Source organism: Rissa tridactyla, chromosome 2 (genome assembly GCF_028500815.1).
Source record: "Rissa tridactyla isolate bRisTri1 chromosome 2, bRisTri1.patW.cur.20221130, whole genome shotgun sequence".
NCBI classification, from domain to species: Eukaryota; Metazoa; Chordata; class Aves; order Charadriiformes; family Laridae; genus Rissa; species Rissa tridactyla.
In genome coordinates, this window is record NC_071467.1 from 115,916,030 (window position 1) to 115,930,213 (window position 14,184).

The window sequence follows — 14,184 nt, forward strand, 5'->3', positions numbered from 1 at the left end:
ACGCTATCTAGGGACCAAAAATAATGAACTAACGTAACATACAGAACTGGGAAAGGACAAGACGGCAGACGGGAAGGAGTAGCAAATATTACACGGTTACTGAAACTTATTTCTACCTGATCAGCCGAAGAGGGAAGTGGCATGCGCTGAAGGTCTCCTCAGACTTCAAAGAGCCCTTTATGTTTTACATATTTCAATTTCCTGTACACCACTTGTCAGCAGAATACTAAACATGCATAAATACCAGAGCTGAAGGGCTGAGTGCTGAAGTCTCAAATGCAACAGACATGAAGGCCTTGGCACATTCAGACTTTTAGTTGCCTTTCCAAACAGAAGAAACCAGCGCAAAATCATTAAACCAGATCTCCTGGTACCTACCCTCTCATTGTCACCGCATTACGGAAAATACTCTATATTTTCAGATATTTTAATTTAAAATCATTTACTGTGGCAAACATTTTGATAGGCTATGCAAGAATTATGTTGAATGATTTACCTACCTTCTCCGTGATGTAAAAATTAGAACTATCAGCATGCTGCAGTGCAAATTGATCATGATTTGCAAGAGACCACCTTAGAAACATGAAAATAAATTAGTCACAAAATGACACCTTAAATACTCAAAAAGTACTCTTTACATATGATCAAACTCTTTACTATGTACTCTTTACTATGATCAAACCAAGTACCTCTCATTCGCATGTATTTCTCGTACTTTTCCGTAGCTTTCACTGATGAGTTCCGAAGTTTAAGATAAAAGCATGCTTACAAAGGGAAAGCTTCAGTACAAATACATCCTATAAATAAGATCTTTTTCCTTTGCACATCTGAAAAAAGGCCTAAACTTGACCATGGCTGAGAAAGAAATTACATAACAAATACCTTCCTTCCAAGGGAAAGATAAAAAGAAGAGTGGGGGGAGAAAGACGAGAAACCACTTTGTCACTACAGTGACACTTCAGTGCTCCAGAAAAAGTTGACAATGATCTGAGATTCACTCCAGATCTACAAAAAATAGCAAGCATAGCTTTTGCTTGCAGTAATCAAGATCACTAAATCACTAAAACAGACACCAAAAAAATTTACAGTACCAGGATTTTATGCTAGCTTACACAACACAACCCGAATAGCATCAAGTTGATATATTACATTACACATAAGGTACCACCTTTTCAACTCAGCAGCAATTTGATTAATATAAACGAGTTTCTCCTGTGCGGTAGCACTTGCTTAAAAACAAATATTTGGTTTTGGGGACAAATATTTTTGTCCCCTAATATTAACATAGTAAAACAAAAGCAAGATATTTCTCTTAGCCAATTATTAGTTCATATTGCAGGACTTGTGATTAACATTTCGGTTTCATGTGAGCAGTCACATCAACTGGACCAGCTTACAGTAGCCACTAGAACCAGTGCTCAAAAATCAAAGCCACAGCCAGTGCTTTAGTTCCTTAACCCATGAATTGCAGGGACTGCAAGAGTAAAGCGAGTCGGTAAAATGCATCTCTGCAGAAAGGACACAAACAGCCTAAATGAGAGTCACCCACATGATGGAGCTGCAAGATGAGGTTCCTAACAAAGTAATTGATTCAAAATACAATGCAAATTCGAAGTCTGAAAAAACAACTGTAAGATTTAAGAAACCAATGACTAGTCATACAAGATATCTAAGGTTTTCTTCAGAAAAAATTATCTCCTGGTTGGTTTAATAGCTCAAAACCTATAGTATCTACTATATATTATATGGCAGAACTTACCCATCGCAGACTTCTTTTATTATTGAGGACAGTGGCTTTTTCTGGTTAAGGAAAAAAGACAGACAAAAAAAATATATCACCAAATTGGAATAGCCCTGAGTTCTTAAAATATGATTCCAAAATCACTGACTGCAAAGGACAAAACAAGTTAGTAGTATTTGATTTGTTGTTTAACATCAAGTTTGATAGGATTCAAAAAATTTTCTGCTGTTTTAGTCTGATAATCTATAAAGACAGCAATTCTACACATACGTATGATGACATTATCAGTCCTTTTTGTCAACATTAGCCCATATGGCATCAACTCGGCTTCTCAACTGAGAAATCAAAGGGTCTTTTGTGTACATTGCATCTCATTACCCAACAGAAACAGAAGATTTAGATATCAACATGAGCGTTTTCCAGGAATGACATCTGAAGCAAGACGACATTCAATATTTTTAAACCTTCTTTTGTCCCTTTCAGCTATGGTCACGTGGTGACAGTAATCCTCTCTCCTAAATACACATATGCAGGTTCCCCTCTGATGAAACACCAGCTGGAAGGTGTTAAGATCCCAGATGCATCAGTTCTGCTTTATTCTCTGCATCTGCAAGCACGAGCATTTGGACTGACTGAAAACAGCTCTGTTGCTTTGGGTCCCAAAATAGAAGGAACAGTCTAGTCTGGTGATGTTGCAACACTCGGAAAATTGTTAGGAACTCAGGGTGCACATGTAAGTGTTTTTAGAAGATTTCTGGCTGAAAGAAAAACGCATCTTTATAACACAAAACACACTTGAAGTTGCACAGCAAAAAGAAATAGACAAAATTTCACTTTTGGGTGACTACTGAGCCTTTTTTTCCTCCAATACTGGGTGATCACACAATGTGACATAGGTCTGTTGCTTTGTGAAAATTCCCCAAATCACCTAAACAGCATAGGACCCCCTCTCTACTTACTTCCAATAATCACAGTTCACTGAATTCTTAAAAAGCAAACAAAACAAACAAAACCCAAAAAACCCACCCTACAACAACCCATAAACCAACATTGTTGCCAAAGTAAGTAGTGTCCCTTTAGTGTTTATGGAAAAGTGCTTAGGCTAGAAGTGAACTCAGTAGCAGGGTACATGATGGGGAGGGAGAATTATTTTTTGCTTGGATGTTTTCTGAGCTGCATCATTCCATAGACAGAAAACCAGAGACGGGAATCCCTCATCAGGTCAAATTCCGGGAAGGATTTGTTATTTCAACCGCCAAGTCAACTAAGCCAGTTTATAAACAGAGAAAAGTGTAACACTAGATCATTTAAATCAAACATGAATGAAAGCATCTGCTGAAAGGATCCTGTCCCCCTTGCCGTACCCTCTCAGTCCTTGGTTTCCATCCTTCCTCTTTGACTGCCATTATTATTTTCACATGAACATCCAGTTGAGCCACATCAAGGAACTTGACCAAATAAAAAACTGGCCCAGTAAAAAGGAAAGAAATAGTTTTCATCTGGATCGCCTCATCTGACTTGCTATGCGCCTAAACGACTAGCAAATACTGCCACATGGGAGACAAGGCAAGAAGTGTGAAACTGCTCCCTGCTGCAGCAGCCAACACGTCCCTTCTCCACAGCAGCTTCTCCCTGTTGCGCTGGTTTAGCTGTTTGCGTAGCCATAGCCAGGCTGTGAAGCAGATCAGGCAGATCACACGAGAAAGAAAAAGAGTGTTTTCTTCCCACAATTTTTTAGCCTGATCGGTTCCTCAGTCTGGATTACTGAGTCATTTATGTGCGGCTGCTTTGACCTGCTGTCCTCCTCCCCAAGGGGTTTTGTAGCTTCTGCAATCCTGTGAAAGCAATCCCTGCTTCCAACCGCTCTCTTCCCTCTATCCTTCCCCAAAAAAATAAAGCCCCATTTTTCAGGAGGGACAGAGGGAAGAGGGAGGAGCACAGGTTTGTTTAGAGCGGGATAACACCAGTTTGCCATCCAGCTCACGTGTGCCAGCCTGCGGGCGAGCTGCTGCCCAGCAGAGCGAACAGCCTCCTTTTCTCTCCTCAGGATGCTACTGTGGGTCCCACTCCTGTCTTTCCCTATTTTGACAATTTTTTTTTTTTTATCTGGGATATTAATTCCTTTTACAAACTTAATTGTTATCAGCCAACAGACTGAATACAATGGAGAATAAAAACAGTAACTGCCTCTCCTCCCTATTATTTCCCATAGGAACTATAGCTTCCCTTTGGACACTACGCCAAAGAGACACTTTAACAATCCAGCCCAGTAATATAAACACTGGGAGGGTTGCATACAATTACTTTCCAAATCATTATTTTGGTACTTCTAAGTCCTCTACGCCACCAGGTTTCATGTCCTTTCTCGATCCTACTCATCTCCCTCCCCCTTTTCCTATTCTATATCACCTTTGTATTACTATATGATATTATTTGAAATGAAAAACTTAAAAACCCCAAACCCCTAAGCAATGAATCAACTAGAACTTCTAAGGGACAGTTAAAGAAAAACAAAATGGATCTTCAATAATAAAAATTATTAATACAGCCAGCCTTTCACAGTACTCTTTTGTCCTCCTGCGGTACTATTGCTACAACACCGAAGTGACTAAGTACAACTTGGTTACCAGCAACAGGATGAAAAAAAGCAGAACTCTTTAGGGATAGAAAGTTTGGAATTACTAATTTGATAGCACTAGAGTGAGCTTTACAAATGAACAAGTGTATAATAAATACCACTGCAATCCTAACAAGCTGCTGCTCCTAATAATCCCTTTGGTTGCGCTCCCCCTACACGTAAGTCTCCAGACAAAATTCTTTCCCCTTCCCTACCAAGGAGATAAATTGTCACCAGGACCCAGCTCGCAGCTGCAAGCGGGATGCAGCTGAATAAGGGCTGCCACGACTCCCCCTCCGCAATCCCTCTGGCCAGCGTGGGCTGCGGAAAGGCTCTGGCAGGCATCACATCCAGCGGGCAGCGCTCCGGCCACCCTGCCCGGACATGGCCAGGCATCCGCGCAAACAAAACACTTATTTGCTCCGGGAGTGACAGGCGGGCAAGCGACCAGCTCCCGTGGCCCCTTCCCAGCCAGCCCACAGCCCTGTCCAGAATCCCTTCGCGTTCCTGCTACCGCAGGCTGTCAGAGACCTATCTATCTATGCTTAGGCAAAAGGACACGACTGTTCACTGTGTGTATGGGAATGTCGCAGTACCAGAAGATAAACACAAGTGAGCTTTTTTGCTTTTTTTTCTTTTTCCGCAGAGTAAATCCACTCAGCAGGCCATTCAAAGATACTTTTTTTTTTTTTGCCTGGCTGTAAATATTTGCCTGATGTCAAAGAGAATGGACTTGATGTTTTTGTTATTTTAATCTTCATCAAATCATGTTTGTGGAAATTTACATAATATCTTTGCTGCATTTACAGTTCTGAAAAGTTGAATTCACCTTGTTTGTCAATGTACTTTAAAGAATTCCTTACAATCAGACAATCCAAAAATATTTCAAAGTTTTTCCTTCACTGAAGTTAGTATTTTGTGCTAATGCATTTCAGTTTTTGGTTTTCACCTCTATGTCCTCCCCTACACTAGTAAAATTGAAGTGTGCTTTTACACGTGCTGAGATGCTCATTTAAAGCTCTAAGAAGATCAAGCTGTAGCTTTAATGCATGAAATAACACAGATCAAAGTGAATCTTACACTCCCTATAGCAGATAAGCCCTTCAGCTAACATATCGCAGCCATCTGTGCTGAACACATCAGTTAGCATAAAAGTATTTTCCTAGGGTAGGTAGTAAATTGATATCTGAAATTCAGTGGAAAACGGTAACGGGGCATTATTGTGACTTATTGATCCGCACACACAGGGAGAATCCTGCCATTGACACCAAGCATAGCCAGCACTAGAGCTGGCGTGAATTTACATACCTGATGAAGCTTTATCTGCATGGACAAGTTAGTACAGGTGTCTGAGCTGCTGGCTAAGCATAGCCCTAACGACACCCACCATGCAGTAATACCTCGTCACCACTTCTGTGCTCCCCTGCAGGCATCTCTTAGGTCACGTCTCCAGGTTTTGTGTGCTAAGATGCACAAAGATCCTTATCTTTTGAGTACCTGCCCTTCCTACTTGTGCAATATTTTGTAGCACTTCTGAAGTAACTTGCAGAACACAGACTGAGATTTCCCACTCCGATTTCCTCTCCAGTTTCACCCTTTCATGCCACTCACACCTTGGGGTCCCCATAGAGGTAACCAGTCACCAGGAAGCACTAAGCACAGGCATGCAAGAGCGTAGGCTGGGTGAGTCCAGACCACTGTTTTGTTCCAGGGAAATCGTGGGATGAGCAAAAGAAAGCCAAGAACATTCAATACACCAGTACTGACCAAGCCCTAGCTCCAGTTCAAGCCACCAGTATGCTAACCTGGGTTTAAAGCACTTCCAAATCAACTAGCAAGAGAGTGTGTGTGTGTGCGCGCATGTGGGAATTGTAAAGAGGACAGAAGCCTAAATCTGGGTAGAAACCTGTGTTATGCGTGCAGTTCAGATATACTTTGATTGTGCTATATCAGGGAATTGTATACAGGTTTCTTTCAGGCCAAGGTTGAGCATCTTTCCTTTTCAAATTTCCTTTTCATTGGTTATTCTTTTTCTGTTTTTTTAGGGTTTTTTTGTTGTTTGTTGGGTTGGTTTTTGTTGGGTTTTCTTTTTTTTTTTTTGACAATCATTGGGATATCACTTTCCCTGGCTGACACCTTTTAATCACAGAAGTAACAAGAAAACCCTTAACCCTTGCTGTCATTAAGCTTATCACAGAAGAACAGCAGATGCAGCACATCTGTTAGTGGAAAACACTCAGCACTAAAAAAAAAAAAAAAATAAATAAAAGTTCTGTTGCTGCTCTGTGCATCTGTCAAAAAACAGAATCTCAAGCCAGTAAATACACCATTCTGTCTATAATTAATGATACTAACAAATCTTTTAGTGCAAAAGTCATTTTAGTGGCTATTAAAAAAAACCCAGAAAAATACCTCTTTTCACAATCAGTGGAGGCTTCATCTGTTACTGTCATACACCAGGGGCTACAGAAACAGAAGCAGGACTGTCTGGTGGCAAACACCAGACGCTGGGACACCTGGGTCCTTGACTCACTACTTCGCCACTGGTTTCACATGATGTAAGAGGCAAGGTTTTCTGTAAAGGGGAGGTACTGGAGAGGTTTGGGCTTCAGCCTCCTCAACCTGCTCTGAACCATGCTGGGAATCAACTCTCTCCATTGACTACAATAGAGTATCAGTGAGAGCAGACTTGTTAATTAGGCATCGGGCACCTGCAAAAGATGGAGAAGAGGATTTCCCTGGCTCAGGATAGCATCAGAGGGAGTATATGAAGAACAGGGACACTCTGTTAGAGAGACCACAAAACCCAGCCAAGGCCAGATCAACACCACACAGCTCTGCCTGTGCAGCAACACAACCCAAGGCAGGAAACTTTCACACCCCAGAGCTGACAGGCAAAACCCTCAGCAAGTGCAGCCTGCTGACGACAGAGAGCTTTTATTGGCTCAGTTCACAGCCCTTCGGGTGGCAGTTTTAACGTTGTCAGTAGAAACGCTTTGGTATAAATATAGCAGTCGGGGTTCTGCAGAGCGCACAAGACTTGGGGAAGCCCAGGTGTTCACGTCCTCTGCCCCTTCACTCTCAGCTGCAGCTTCCTCAGTTACTCCCTTCCCTCCTCCAAAAACATCCTCACTCCTAAATCTGCATTTCACTGGATCTAAGCATCGCCCCACAGATCATCTGTTTTGGATGTTAAAGTGACTGCGCAACAAGGAAGCAGTGAAACATAACGTTATTTAAAAAAAAAAATAATCCAGAATTTTACAATTTTACAAAACAAAAAGGAAACTTCTTACTCCACATCTAGTGTCTTAACAAGGCATACCATTCCCTGTTTCCTCAAGTACTTTGCAAACCAGGACGCCAAAAACTCCCACTCAAGAGTACTAAAGAGTTATAAAACACCTAGGGACCTACAGCTGTGGGTTACAGCACGTTTGCGTGCAACATACTCACACCACATATTTAAAATAGTTAAAATACAGCTTAAAATACAAAGCAGGGCTTTAAGATGTGGCACTTCACACAACCACTTTATTAGGTGAGCATACCTTTGAAAACTGAATGAAGAAACCTCAAACCCACAGCTCATGACTGACACGCTGCTGGCCTACCAGGGTAGAAAAGTCTCTACGTGAAGGCACAAAAAATTTATACCGTGGGATTTTTAGTATTACTCTCTTTTGTACTACAATCTTGGAGCGCTATAAGGAGTATATAATTGAATCATAAACTGTGCCTGGATACTCCAGCTGGCCAGAATGTGAATGAAGTACCTTGTAATTTATTCACTGGTGTGTAACTCCAGGAATCTCATCATTACACATTTCCTTTAAATACAGCAGAATTAACTTACAAGGGATGAAAATCCTGCTGTTTCTTCAGATTTTTTTTTTCAGATGCAACAATCTTACAATCATGTGCAGCCTTCATCTTGAAAACACCATTAGTTGCAGGCAGCAAAATTCAGACTTCAATGGGGAGGTTCTGGCTAGCACTATGGGGCTAACAAAATCAGAGCCAGAAAAAAAAAATATGTAAAAAGCCCCCAGAAAACCCAAACCAAAACCAAGGAGAGAATTAACAAAGTGTTTCATCTCTTACTTAAAATACTACTTCCTGAACATCCTTTATGTTGGAGATCAGGAACACTGGGACACTATTTCTGCAGGGCCTCAAGTGTCTCCTAGCTCTATTCCCACTTCTATTAAAAAATATTTAACTGTCTACTGCTAATGTTTCCTAAAGTAGAAAACAGCACCAAGCAGAAAGCATAACAGCATCCATTAGACTGTAACTCACTAAATATTTCTGTTCTCCCCCATTTCTTTTACAATTTCTAACCCTTCTTCACAGTTATTTCCTCTTCAATCTAGTAAGCTTTGCTGCTGTCTCTATATTCAACAGTATTAAGACAATTTTTTACGTATTTCTCAGTGATGAGGGCCCAGCCACGCACCACAGGACGTCATTTCACAGCCTTGAAAGATTCCAACCAACCAGTGGGAATGTGACTTTGGACAAGCCAGACTATTAAAACGTAAATGCGATGATAACATTGCCCTTTTATCCAGGATGGCTGGCTGCCACCACAGCAAAGAACCGGAGCTCTAGCGATGACTACTCCAACCCCGCAGTCCTATAAGAAAACAAATCATATTTTTCAGCACCCATTGTAATTAATAATGATTGGTTCATTACGTTAACAAAGCACTATTAAAAAAAAATTGAGACGTTTCATTAGTGCAACAAAGAAAATGGCACATTAAATTAGTGGATATGATTTCCTTACCAGTTCTATTAATAATCCCTGACGGTAACAAAACTGAACGGATTATAAAAATGTGAAATATTTTCACTATGTTTATACGCTGGTTAGTATCTGCTTTATGAACAGTTTCATCTTTGGTTTTGTGAAGCTGAAAACCTGACAGGTACAGCAAGGAGCAATAAAACTCATGAAACTATTGTTACCATCTGTTTAACACCTGAAAGCCCTACCTTTAGCAAAGCGGCTTAAGCTAGCTGAGTGTTTTCCAATCTTTTTGAAAAGGCAGACACCTTTTGGCTCATCTGTCTTTGGGTACATTTCCCATCAGGAGCAACCAAGGTCCTCCCTTCAGGATGGCTGATACAGGCTGATATACAGCTGCAGTGGCCGTCCTCAAGCACTAACTCCCTTCTCTGACCTGACATAAGGGAGCTGCTGCCAACAACTCCAAGCAGGGAACACTTTTATAAGTCAGTGTAAGATTTATTCCCCACACCCCTCTGCGAGCCGCTTCCTAGTCCTCTAGCTTCAAGGAGCTGAGATCTTGTCAGCTGTTAAAGGCACTGACATTTCCCTGAACCACTTTAAACTCACAATGTGCAGTAACACTGGAAATCTTCACAACGTTCATACCAAAAAGCGCCGGTAGCTCCAGCTACTGCAATACTATTACACTTTTTGGATTAGAGTTCATATAGTTTTGCAGGTTTGTGGGAAGGAGGTTAAGAGCTTCTCTCTTCCTTCATCCCCTCAGCACTAAACCCCTTGATTTTGAGGGAGTCAGAAGTAAGCGCAGGGAGCGACACTTCATGGTACAGCCTCTGGTACAGAGAGACATCAATATCCCTTTCTTCTTCCCCACTTGAACGGTGGTGGTGCTCACTAATACTGTATACGTTTAGACTCCTGATGCTAGGATTGTATCGGTATACTGCTATTACTAGTGACAGCACTTGCAGAAACTACAGCTATTCTTAGTCCACACACATGGCAGAAGCGATGTGCTACTTTCTTTTCTCTAATGAAGCATTTCACAACCCCTTTTGAACTACATTTCTCCCCACAGTTTGAGAAACACTGCACTAAATCAATTAACAGTCCCCAAGGGTCCAGATTTGGGTCTGAAACCCAAAACAATTTGGAAGTTCCCTTTAAAAAAAAAAAAACCCAAGATATCTTACTGGTTTCCTTTTAATATGCGGTGAAGTACAATGACTTCTCTGAAGAAAAAAACACACAATTAAAATGACATTTATAACATACACTGGCAGAAGAAACAACTTGAAAGACACTCTTCAAAGATAAATTTGCTGACTAAATCTAAACCTTAGAGAAAGCATTAACGTAAAGCAGCCCATGTGTTGCGCTGCACTGTATTAACATGAAATTGTCATTTGACAGTGCTCCTGTAAATTTTACCCACCGTACCAGATTTTGCTTTGAAAACAAAGCACAGCTTCCCCCCAACCCCCACCCCCCGCATCTGCTATTTAATCTATATTTAATGATCTCATGGATAAAAGTAAAACTGGAGGAAGAGACTGTATGACCAAGTTCAATTACAAACCGTTCCCTTCTTTAGCAACGGCGTTTACCTCCAATGGTGAGAAAGTCCATCCCCAAGTTTAGAGAAATCTGTTTTTAGTACAACTTGTGTTAACACACAAGAGTGGATTTGAATGGGATAAGCTAAACTAGTTATTGTCTCCAAGTATCCATCTTGTGCCTCTCCTGGAAGCTACTTCCCTTGCAGCAGCAACAGCCAAACCGTAAAGCCAGCGAACAAAAGCACCCAGGTAACCTAAAACCAGCACCAGCTTACCTAAAATAATGTGTGCTGTAAAAAAGACCCAAAAGTTGAGACTGAGTTATACATAACGGGCACAAATTTAAGCAGGCAAATTTCCATCTGAACACAAGAAATAACATCATCTTATGAAATGGTTATTTCTGGGACAAATAAGAAGATAGAATAGAGTAGCCAGCATCCTGGTTCACCTGTACAGAACCCATGCAGCCTTAACTCTTAACACTTGCCAGAAAAATCAGCCAAAAGACTGCAAGAAGAAGATAACAGGCAGGTAGTATCTACCATTCATTTATTTCCCAAATTGCACCCCTAAAAAGTCCACAAAAAGACCCCAATGCGAAGTCAGACACCAAGCCATTTCCATTCCTCCCCCTACATGACAGGAAGACACAAAAGTGCAAGATCATCCCTATAACTCAGCTCTTAAAGTAATAATCAAATCTTTTCATTAAAAATTAATTTTGACCACTGTACTAATATTGCCAGTAGGGATTTATGCAGGGAGGAAGAGTCTAGAAGTTATTTTTTTCAAATCTATAATTGAGGAAAGTGATGAAAATGGGAGAAACCCAAATGAAAAAAAAAAAACAAGTATTCTGGAAAAGAGTAACTAAATTCAGCCAAGTCCACCTCTCGAGGAGAAAGCAGAAAAGTACATTAACCTGCACATGCTTTAAAATCCACTTTAACACTTACAGGCAACAGCCAGTTGCTAGGTTTACTGCAACTTAATTAGTCCCCACCTGGTAAGAGAGAGGGCAGTAGATAATATGCAGTTTTGCCCACCTTTTTAAAAGCAACTTTCCAGGAAAAAAGCAGCTGTAAAACCCTGACATCAAATAGTACATTTCCATGAATGAGAAGAAAGGTTAGGCACAGAGGCTTGTTCTGAAAAACACCTAATTATATATTAATTGTGCAGGCAAAGAGTCTCTCTAACTCAGTGAGACTAATTTTTGTATGATTAAAGTTAAAAGCATCATTGATGAACCCAGGTCAACAAAACTACAGAAACGTAGTGGGAAGCATCTACTAGAAAAAGCTCTGTTGCTCATGAAGTCCAGGTTGTCAGAAGTAATGCGCCTGAAGGGGAGGTTTTTAATGTAAAGTTTAATAACATTTGGTGGAAAAAATACTCATGAGCTCTTTTCACACCCAACATCTTCCAGGACACCACTGTCAATCACTGTGGTTTCACAGTGACATTTCCTCATTTTGAAGATATTTTCTCCTCTTCATCGTAAAGCAAAATATGCATATACACAGCAGGTGAATTGGGATACTGTGCAACTGAATATAAATAAACGCTACCAAGCATATACAACAAGCAACCTAAAAAAAAAAATAAAATAAAATTAAAAAATCCAGATTTTCCTCTGATCTCTTATATGATATTTGTACTTCAACATTCAGAATAGCCACAGCACCCTGAAAGACAAAGAACTTGCATCACGCTACAGTGAGGTTTTTTTGTTGTTCTTTTTAAAGTAATAATACAGTGCTGTTCTTATAAATACTGTTTTTCTTGCTGGTAAGGGATCAGAGAGGGAGGAAACTGATAAGGCAAAGTTTTTAGGATATTCTGAATATATGTCAAATGGTGCTTGAATGAGCAGATCCCACTTGGGAGAGAGGCACTGACTGCAACGTCTGGTCAATGGGCAGGTTATTTCTCTTTTCTGCCTTCCTTTTCGCTCCTCCCCTTTATCATCTCTGACAGCCAGCCGTCTGAGGTATGAATCATCTCCTCCACTACAGCTCTTCAACTAAATAGATGTTTTAAAGGAAAGAGACTGGGGAAAAGTTAGCATTAAGTGAACCGAAGGCAGAGCTGCGCGTTTAAAAGCATGTTATCACCACGTATGTTTTCAGGGCTCACTCCCACTCCCCATCTTCATTTCTTGTCACCACACCTGTATCTTCCATGTCAGAAAGGTGAGAGATGAAACCCTCAAACTTCATTCCCCCATTTCCCCCTGAATCAGGAGCGGGCTGCTGTTATCCTCTCCCTTTCAACCTTATTTTCCCTCTTCCTCCTCCCCATAAAGTGGCATGAGGAAGACTGCAGACAACTTGGCAGCCTGGGTCGGAAGAGTTCTACCTGACGTCAGTCAGCATTGATCTTTCTTGTCCCCTCTAAATCTTACATAATAAAGGTACAAACAAGGTTCTGGGACAGCAAGCTAATATTTCAGATAAGGTATGAGGTATTTTTTTGAGAATTACTTTAAGCCGGTTTGTAAATTAAAAAGAATAATTTTGATATTATTTTACTGCTGCTTGGAAAGAGACTGCATAATATTTGTTTGGTTTTGATTCTCACTGTACTTGGTAGCAAAAAAGCTGTTGTTCATCATGACTAACATGCATCTTTCCCCGAACACAGTGTGCACAGTGTCTACCATTTGTTATATAAGAAGAAAAAAGTAAAACATTCTTCACTCCATAAGGCAAGAGATTTGTATGTGTAGATATATGATTACTAAAAAAATTCAGCAAATGAAAATGGAGAAGCTTGGCAGGTCTGGAAATCAAACTACAAGCCCCTTTCCTCTAAAGGGGCTTTCACAGTGCCTAAAAATCATAGTGCTGTTATTCCACCACCCTCTAGTTCCATGTTTCTCCAAAGTTCACACAGGAATTTCCCAGGCATATGCCACCAAAGGGTTAACTAGAAGTGAAACTGATTGCACTGCATGAAGAAATTAAGATCCCATTTCAGTAAAACATTTTCAGCATGAATTTAAATTTTCTCCTCCCCAATAGAACTTTATGATGTACTTGGTCCCCAGATACACTAGGGTCTAATGCACATTATGAAATGCTTTCCCTCATTCTGAGTACTATTTACAGAAATAATAATTATTCTAAACAGGTAACATGGTGTATGATTTCCAAATGTTATGGGTAAGCTGTTAAATATTAAAGAGGTTGCTTTTAATATTAATACATATGTCACAAAAACAATCTCAGAGAAGTCCAGAACATAAAACACAGCACTTGTATAACTTGATTTGGTTTGTTTTCCCTCCACCTCCTCTCCCCCAAATTTCCTACAAAGAGTCTTTAATTCATGATTTGGAATTTTTTAGCTTCTATATGCTGACTACAACCAGTCTGTGAGGCCATTGCATTAGAAATAGCCAGCTAAACAGGACAACCCCTGAGATTCCTGTATGAAACAGCAAAGATCCTCCTGCTCACTACTCAAGTTCCAAAATCTGCGCTTGCTGCAGTCATTCAGT

At 40.4% G+C, this 14,184-nt stretch overlaps 1 protein-coding gene across 6 annotated transcripts in view; it reads right to left on the reverse strand.

Moving 5' to 3' along the window:
- Positions 1–14,184, reverse strand: part of ELMO1 (engulfment and cell motility 1) — a 311,635-nt gene that overhangs the window by 247,536 nt on the left and 49,915 nt on the right. For all 6 annotated transcript variants that reach the window (XM_054193522.1, XM_054193524.1, XM_054193523.1 and 3 more), the window contains 2 exons: positions 1,760–1,800; positions 501–573 (listed from right to left, as the gene is read on the reverse strand). In XM_054193522.1, coding sequence (XP_054049497.1) covers positions 501–573; positions 1,760–1,800 — 114 coding nt within the window. The remainder of the gene's footprint in view (positions 1–500; positions 574–1,759; positions 1,801–14,184) is intronic.